Source organism: Arachis duranensis, chromosome 9 (assembly GCF_000817695.3).
Source record: "Arachis duranensis cultivar V14167 chromosome 9, aradu.V14167.gnm2.J7QH, whole genome shotgun sequence".
In the NCBI taxonomy this organism is placed as follows: Eukaryota; Viridiplantae; Streptophyta; class Magnoliopsida; order Fabales; family Fabaceae; genus Arachis; species Arachis duranensis.
The window spans coordinates 34,736,045-34,746,050 of NC_029780.3; the positions used below are offsets into that span (position 1 = coordinate 34,736,045).

Here is a 10,006-nt window from a genome sequence, read left to right on the forward strand (position 1 = left end):
TCATATGAATTTTCACCATAATACATTTGTTTTTCATAAATTTCACCAAAAATAAACTAATATATAAAGCAAAACTCATAAAACCTAAGTTTCCTAGCTCTCACTTAAGTCTAAATGTTTTCAGTGTCATTTCTCTAACATCTTTCTGTTCCAACTTCACAAATCCTAAATTTTCATTTATTTTATTATTTTTAATTTTAATGTAGACTTAATTTTGTATTTTTTATTTTTTAGTGTATTTATGAAATATGAAATACTTAAATATTATATTTGATTGATTTTTTTTTTTTTTTGGGAGTAGAATAAAGTAGAATAGGATAGGAAGTGTATATATACAGGATTAGAATTCATAACTTTTAATTACAGATAGAGTATAATTAAATATGAAAAATATTTTAAATCCGGAAATAAAGTTAATGTAAAGTTTAAACTCCATTCATCTATCCTATCCATTACGAGTTTTAAATAGTTGGCTAAGGCCTAATTATAGAGGTGATTTAAAAAGGAAATTTTAAAAGAAATTATCGCAAAAAAATTAAGATAGTCGAACACAAATACGATCCACGATTTTACGGCAGATTGTAATAATGTATGTAATAATGTCTATTCATACTTGCCATACTAAGTATTTTTTTCCGAGGAAAATAAAAAACAAATATTCATAGATTTTTATTATGTATGTGATAAGATGACTCAGTAATATAAGTGGGAATTCAAAAGCTAACTTTAAAATTGTGATATTTTTTATTTGATGTATTATTAGTATAAAATTACATCTAATCACATAATATTATGTCAAAAAAATATCTACTTTTAACATTTTAATTGTGTAATTAGTTATTAAAAACATAGATATAATTAAATAATTATATAAAATATTTTACACAATTAGTATATGAAAATTTAATTTGTACAATAATAACTTGAAACAATATTAATAGCCCTCTTAAACAAAATAATGGACATGAAACTATTAATACCATACAACTCCTAGATAAATTAATTACTTTTAGCACAAGTAAACCTCCCCTCTCTTTATTCTTCTTCATATTTTTCTTTTCCCTCTTTGTACCTCTTCTATTGTCATCATATATAATGCCTAAAGGTGAGAGTTTATAATATATTAAACTCATAAGAGCATAAGTTGTAGTTCATTCTAAGTGGACGCTTTTGCCTCCTCACCTCCTGTTGCAATCTCTCATCTATTATTTTAACTATGGCATGCTTCAAACTTGCTTTCAACGTTCTTCTACCCGTCTTCGCCTTGCACCTGTTTACTAGCCAAGTGCTAAGTGGAGGTAATAGCCTATGTTATAGTTTTTTTCCACCATTTAATTCTTTGTACCAAAAATTAAAACAATGACATCCTTCCGAATAATATTATCAATATGCATGCTTTTTGTAATCTTACTCTTCATGCTTAACCTTCATGACACTAATTCCCTAACAGCAACTGAGGGACAGGATCTTCTTGATGACATCAACATCTACCGGAAAGTCTTTAACCTTCCGGAACTCAAGGAACTCAGCAAGATGTCTTGCTTAGCCGACGAGATCGCGGACGACTTAGGTGGCAAAGACAAATGCAAAGAACTTGCCAGCTACTATCCTTCGCCGGGTAGCGCCTTGAAGATTCCTAAGTTCCAAGAGAACCTTAAGAAGTGCAGGATTGATTACAATACCACAACAGATGGGGTGATCATGCCGGTTCGCGTGCCCAAATTGGACGAGGATGCATTGTTCTCCAATTATACAAAGTCGAATCACTTCACAAAGTATCTCAATGATTCTAATTATACGGTTGCAGGGGTTGGTTCTGAACATGACTGGATGGTTCTTATTTTAAGTACCAACTCATCTTCAGGGAATTTCTCTTCAGCTACTTCTCTTCTTGCTGGAGCTAATTGGAAGAATCAGTGTTTGGTGTTGGCATTGTTCTTCAGTTTGCTTGTTTCTCTGATTATATAAAATTGCTTGTCTTTCATTTTTGAGTGTTCTTAACTTCTCATCATGTGCTTTGTTTGGGTGAAAATATGTTTTCCCTTGTTAATTTATTTTGTAATTATTTGGGACAAAATCAATGTACAAAACTCATATTTAACTCGTATACCTGTTAATAGATGTATTTTGCAATAAATTGTAATGAAATTTTTATTTGTGTCGTTGTGTTTTCTGATCTTATACTAAAATGATGATATATATATATATATAAAAGAAACGTTTCGATGTTCAACACTTTTGAGATTTATTGTTAAAAAAATGGTTGGTTTGGTTCATATTAGGGGTAAGGGAGTTTTAGTGAACATTATCGTAAGAAGGTGTAAGATGCACGTTCATTAGCTTGGTTGATGTTGTAGATAATTATTTTTGCTCATGCTCTTGCTATAGTCCGCTTAAGTGGCTCAGATGAAGTGGTGGGAGCTAAGTCGACGTTGTATTGGACCAGATTGATATACTCTTGGGCCTATGATGATCGGAACGGGCCTATTAGGACATGATTAAATTTTTGTTTTTGCATGAGAGGATGGTGTATGTGCATAGTGTAAGAATCAATTTTTGGTACCTGACTTTTTTTTATTATTTTAAAATTTATCTTACAAAATTCTGAACTACAGCCGAATGGTGAAAAAAACAAAAATAAATTATAAAATAATAATTAATAGGTGAAACTTGATTTTACAAGAGTAATTAATTTCTTAAAATCAAATTTCACTAATAAAAAGTAAATACTTATTTGTCATTGGTTTATTTTCTTCATTAGAGACATTTTGAGTTGAAAATTCACTTTTAGCGACGGTTTGCGTGCGTTGTAAAAAAGTTAATAATTAAAAAACTCGGAATCAGTAGTAAAAATAACTTCTACTTTGGTAATTCTGTCTCAAAGTTAATATTAGCCATCCATTCATAATTTATTTATTTAAGAATAAATCTTAGCCGTTGATTATCTTACCACACGATAAAAATTACCTCGAACCGAATTCTTATTAACATTTCGCAAACAACTCTTAGAGACCCCAAACTCTCTTACTTGCCACCCAAGTATTTCGTCCCCTCCCTCTTAGCCTCTAGGCCGAGATTATCTCAGCCTCTTACTCCTCTTTTGTAATTTTTAACCACAAGAATCGCAGTTAATTGTGAATAAACACATCATTATAAATCTAATTGTGTTCTCTCAGAATCACGTCCCTCCTCTCTCGATCTTAGCCAACTCTTCTCTGATTTTTTTAGCCCTATTGACTACAATTAATTAGTTAAGACTCAGATTTTTCATTTAAGGAATCCTTATCACAAATTCATGAAACACTTTATACATTTTTTTGCACATTTTGACCATGTTTTAAGGAGAGAAAGAGAGAAAATTTCTACACTTCTTCTCTGCATTTCAGCCTTTATCCCAACCATTTGCACATATTTTTGTTGTTTATGTCTTGTTTTTAACTTTTATTTATTTTTGGTTTGTTGTTTGTTATGCAGAGAAAGACTCCACTTCTGATTCAGGATAGGATTTAGATGTTGACTCGGATGACTATGACATTAAAAAGAAGTCGAGAATCATTGATGAGGAAAGGAAGAAGAAAGAAGAAGATGCTTAGGCTGAAATGCAATTCAACATCAAAATTGGAGTCTGATGAGTTTAGATTACCAACCCAAGAAGTTGGTTTGTTGGTTTCTTTATTTATTTTTTAAATTTTTTATTTTAGTTCTGATAAAAGGAAAATCTGCGTTTGCCTGATCTTTCCAATATACAAAGGAGGATTAAAGAGAGTGAATTGATTTCCATCAGACTATGCTTGACTGTCTTCATGATTCATTCAATGTGCTACCTTATTTGGTTGGTGTTGTGATTGTGTTGGATGTTTGTTTTTCTAGTTGTTTATGTTCTTTCAAATTTTAAGGCCTTGAAGCAAGAAAGGTCAACGAGGAAGGATTATGTTGAGCAGCTTAAGACAGATATATGTTCATACTATGACGACAATAAGTTTCTAATTGGTGCTTTAGTAGAGGTTGGGACGAATTTCTATATTATGTCATATATTTGTATAGAAATATATATTATTTAATTTATTGAATCTATTTAAAATTTTAACAAGTATTTTATACAGATAGTTGTTTTTTGTTTGTATCTAGCATGGTGGTGGTTGTTTTATAAATTTAAAAACTTTTGGTCAAAATCTAAATTCTCTATTAGTTTATTCAATGTCTAATTTTATTTTACTAATTTGTTAAATATTTAAATTTTTTCAACTTTATCATAGCTAAAGATTGCAATAAAATAAATTTGATAATTTTTAAAAAGAAACTAGTGAAGATAAAATACCAAATCTTGGTTGAAATATATTTATTGGCTTTTCACCATGTTAAAATTTCAAGGTGTGTTAATTATGTATAGAAAATTTCATCCAAGACTAAATTTCTCCGTCCTTTATTTTTGTATATAAGATTAATTTTATATATTTTTATTTCGTACCCTTTAATGTCTTTTTCACCTAAATAAAATTAAAACAAATGTTTATGAAATTTTTTCAAACTAAAATTTATTATATAAATTTTTTTATAATTTATATAAATTGCTACAAAATAATAGACATTATTATTTTCTAATAAATCAATGCAAGTGTAATTTAATGCATAAATTATGTGATAATGCTAAGATTTACTCATAAACTCAACACTCATTAACACATAAATCTAGACAATAAACTTTTAAAATTTTGTACTAAAACTATTAATTTAGCAACATTTACATATATACAAAGAAGCAAATATTTAGTGCTCTATCACGATTTAAATTTTATTAGATAAAATCAAAAGAAACATAAAAATATAAATTATGAGATTCCTCTAAAAAATATTCATAAATTTATAATAACAAAACATCATACTATAATACAAAATTTAAATTGAGAAAGTAAAAATTATAATAAAAAAATTAAAGATACATTTGATACAGAAATATAAAATCTATAACTCTAAATTGCATTTCTATATAAAATTAATAAAATAATATTATAATTATTATCCAACTAGTATCTAAAATATATTATTATTTTTTTTAATTTAATGCTAGGTAGCCAAAAAATAATTACAGTATAAGAATATTACATAAAAATTCCTATCCTCTTGATAAGCAAGTGACATACAGCTCCTTATCACTTATCCTCCTTATCACCTACTATTTTGCTGCATGTTTGGAGTCATTAATGTTCTTTCCAAAATTAATTTCAGTTTCTTCCAAATCAAATCCCTAACATCTTTCAATCACATTATTATCCATTAAAATGTAATAATTCTCTACAAAAAATATGAAAATTAAATTAAAAAGTTTTAACAACTTGTACTATACAACGTGCCCATATGAAATAATTTGAAAAATACAATAAGACGTATAGTTTAAAATTTGATAATATTAATTATAAACATTATAGGTATGAAATTATAAATATTATGAATACAAATTATAGATGTTATTAACATGAAATTATGGATGTTATGTGTATGAATTTATAGATATTATGTGTAAATTTATCAATTGAATAAACTAATTTAAAAATTTGATATTTTTTTAAATTCAATTATAAAATTTAAAAAACATGTGTTAACTTTATATTTACATATGCAATAACTAAAAAATGATATGTGTATAGATGTAATATCTAATAAACATGAATTTAATTTTTAGATGTTAGTTGTATGTAATTATGGATATTATGTATATGTACGTATAAATGTTATGTGTATAAACTTAGTTAGTATACAATATAATTATAAATGCACATAAAAGCACAAAAAAAATCAGTTTATTACCATACCTTATCAAAGCTAGTGTGGTTTTTCATATTCTCGAGAATTGGTTGACTGACAACAATCTCGTCGGGTGAATCTATCTGTTGTTCAAATTCTTCATCAGCACCTTCTACCATAAGTACCGTATTAAATTCGAATTCAAATGCCATACTATTTGCAACAATAAACGCGACTTGTAAAATTTCTTGACTTATACACTATTATGCTTGCAATGGTATTATAGTCATGATTTTTGAATGATAATAATTAAATTAATGGAAGGTATATATTACAAAGAATAAAGTGTAAGTAAATGCCTTAACGGAAACAAAGAATTAATGATTTTTTTTATATTTCTATTAATTGATATTAAATGCCTTAAGGAAAACAAAGAATCAAGTGTAATTAACTCAATTAATGTAATTATTACCGTCCATTCTTATTATTATTATTAATATTTAATGTATTCTTAAATATAAAAATTAAATTATAAAAGAAATATTAAGTATTAATTACAAGAATATTATATTATAATTAATATCATTAATAAGTAGAATTGATAAGAATATGATAAGTAGAATGATAAGAGAGAAATAAAAAATAAAACTAATATTAAATGATATAAATGAAGTAAATTATAGAAACTTTGACTAATTATGGCTGAAAATTTTTGGTTATCAAACTTTTTCCTTTTTAGATATACAGAAAAGCTCTGCATACAAGCGCTAACGACTTGTATGCTTTACAAGTTACTTAACACCCTAAAACCTAAAACGCGCTCCAATGGCTAGGTCGTATACACGCGCTATATATAACTACCAAATTTAAAAGATTTGTTTCCTTCTTCATTTTCCTTATTTGCAGATTTGCTCGTTCTTCTTCTCGCGAAGCTTTCCCTGGTTTCTTTGATCGTTCTTTTCCCCTCCTTTCTCACTCGTTTCTTCTTCGTCATTTACGTTAGTTCCTCTCTCTGTAACTCCAGCTTCGTTTTCTATTTGATTTTTTGTTTTCTGAAATCAAAGTTTGAACTCGTTTTGAAGATAATGGATGATTCAACCTCAGATTGTCAACTGAATCCAAGCGAAGTAGATTATGAATTTGAATCTAACGAAGTTCCTGAGGTTTGATTTACATAGGATTACTATGAATTTTGTTACAGTAATTTGTATAGCATTGTGTAGGTGAATAATTTGTGAACATTGACTATCAAACTAACGCATGAAGATAAATTTGTGGATTGAATGTAATGTATTAGTTTTGATTAATTTTCTGGAATTTATAGCAGATGATCAGGTGTAGATCAGAACTTTTTTGGGTGTATTTTTTAGGAAAGTGTGGGTGTATTTACAGTTTAGTGGTTTTTCTGTTATTTTAACTAAGTTATTGTGGTTCGGGTGTATTATATCAGACACGATTGGGTGTGTTTCTAGTTTTTGACATGGTGTATTCTGCAGCCTGTGTATTTACATTTTATGGCTTTTATTGTCATTTTAGTTGAGTTGTTGCGGTTCGGGTGTATTATATCAGACATGATTGGGTGTATTTTTAGTTTTTGACATGGTGTATTCTACAGCCTCTCTCTGTTGTTGATGACCAGTTTGTTCCCAAGGTTGGAATGACCTTTACCATCCTTGAAGATGCTGGAAAAGTTTACAGGAACTACGCCAAGGCTGCAGGGTTTTCTACAAGAGTTCGGAGCACAAATAGGAAGGGAAACGAGATTAAGAACCAATTGATTACATGTAGCAGAGAGGGAAATGGAAATCTAAATTATCTCAAACAGTACAGGGAACTAAGCATGTCCATTCGTCGTACAATAGAGAATAACGAGGAGGCTGGTATTAGACTAAGCAAAACTTACCAATCATTTGTTGCGGCTGCTGGTGGTCATCGCGAGTTAAATTTTATTGAAAAGGATGTGAGGAATTACATTACGAGAGAAGTGCGAGAAGCGTGGGTGTGCTTAAAGACTCATTTGATAGGAATTGAAATGATTTTCTGCTAAATTTTAGTCTTGTGGATAACAAGTGGCTTTCAGGTAATGTTTGTTTAAAATCTGCAGCAGAGGTGTAAATTTAATTTTTTTCGCGTGTATTTATAGTCTGTGTTTGGGTGTATTCTGCAGATCTCTGTAAAGACCGTCATATATGGGTTCCAATCTATCTGGATCACCACTTCTGGACAGGGATGAGAAGCACACAAAGTAGCGAGAGCATGCATTCTTTTGGGTGTAAAAGTAGTGTTCTTTTGGGTGTATTTCTGAATTTTCTTGTATTTCACATTTTACATATATATACATATATATACTTCAGAATCTTGTTTTTATGTTATAAAATACTGTTTTTTTACAACGGTTTAAGGGTTTTAGGTATTAGGGTTTAGGGTTTTAGGGTTTACGGTTTAGGTTTTAGGGTTTACGGGTTAGGGGTTAGGGTTTAGGTTTTAAGTGTTTAGGGTTCATAATTTTAGGGATAAAGCATCAGGGGGATAGATTTTTGGGTGTATATTCAACTTTTTTTGGGTGTAAAAAATGGCAGGTTATGGGTGTATATTTGGTTTGATGTTTTTCTTCATATTATAGTACCTATAATTCATACATTTTGAATACAACAGAGAGAGTTTAATTATTGAAAGAAATTTTACAATAAACTGGATTATAATTGGAAAATTTTTACAGCATGTGTTCAATTTGTTACAGGACTATATAACATTTACATTAATCAGTGTCAATATCCTTAGAATCTATCTGACAATTTGGTGATGCACCCTTGACGGCGGGATGTGCATCAGGCCACCAAATCCCAAATCCCTAACAATTGTTTTCTTCTCCTCGCTCATGTTTATGAATTTCTCACTTAACAAATGTGTTGCACACTTAAGGTCTTTGGTTTGCTGTAAACAAAAATAAAATTATAGTCAGATATATTTCTATTATATAAAACTGATTTCATGTAAGACATATATTTGTTCTTACATTTCTTCCAGGTTGGTTTCTCGTTCCCATTTTCTCTGAAATGAAAAATACACCCAAAGATATCAGTAAGATACACCTATAGATATGATTCAGATACACCCATAGATATCAGTATCAGTCAGATACACCCATAGATATGATTCAGATACACCCATATATATCAGTCAGATACACCCATAGATATGATTCAGATATATCTATATATATCAGTCAGGTATCACTCAAACATGCATCAATATCAAGCAACATTACAAGGTCAAGCAATATACACCCATGGACAAGTAAATATAAGTAAGTGCTGACTATTACAGTATATCAGTTCAGAAATATACACCCAACATTTTATGCCATATACACCCAACAAATTACTCCATATACACCCACCAAACTACGGAATATACCCCCAAAAATCAGTTACCAGAAGAACTAGGACAACAAGAACAGTAACACCTACAAGAACGAAGAAGAACAATGTAACATAGAAGCAAGAATAACAGTAAAACCTAGAACATTATAAACTGTAAAATGAGACGTAGAGCAAGAAGAACAGTAAAACGTACAACAACGTAGAAGAATAGTAAAACCTAGTTCGAAATCTGAAAAATATACAAGAATGGTAATGTAACGTACCTTGAGTATTATAGCTTTGTTTTCTCTGGAGATTCTTGATCGAGAGTTTTTATGGTGTGTTGATGGAGTTTTCGAATGTTAGCGACGAGTTGTATATCTTGAGTTTCGAATGTTGCTCGAAAATGAAAGGGTTGCGTTTCTCTAAATGGCTTTGAGAAGTGGAAGAAGTAGAAGAGTCTGCCATTAAGGGGCAGTTTACGCGAAGAGAAGCGTAACCGTTTGAGTGGGAGCGCGTGAATATTACGCTCCATTCAATATAATTAGTGTGCGTGTGGAATGTTTGTGGGTTGGGGGCTTGTAACACTTGTAAGACCTTAGTGCTTGTATGTGTAGCAGACCCGTTAGATATATATGACCATATTTATGAAGAGAGAGTTCTAATTAACTATTACCCGTTTGTAAATTTGCTCAAGCAATCATTTTACACTCAGTGCATGATTTGTTAAAAAATTTGACTTAGACTTAGTTTAGTAACATTTTACATATTTAAAAAGTCTAACTTATTTAGTAAATTAAAAAGTTTATGTGTTTATATTTGCAGTTTTTAAATTTTTAAAAATATTTAAGAGAATTTTTTTTAAAATTAATTTGTGTTTATTAAAATTAAAAAATCTTATA

General features: G+C 29.5%; 1 protein-coding gene across 1 annotated transcript; it reads left to right on the forward strand.

Moving 5' to 3' along the window:
- The first annotated feature begins 1,132 nt into the window (after positions 1-1,132).
- LOC107465412 (uncharacterized GPI-anchored protein At3g06035-like) lies at positions 1,133-2,096 on the forward strand. The gene is made up of 2 exons (XM_016084390.3): positions 1,133-1,298; positions 1,451-2,096. Exons 1-2 carry the CDS (start codon positions 1,217-1,219, stop codon positions 1,966-1,968), a joined length of 600 nt encoding a protein of 199 aa, XP_015939876.1. The 5' UTR covers positions 1,133-1,216; the 3' UTR covers positions 1,969-2,096.
- Positions 2,097-10,006: the final 7,910 nt, after the last annotated feature.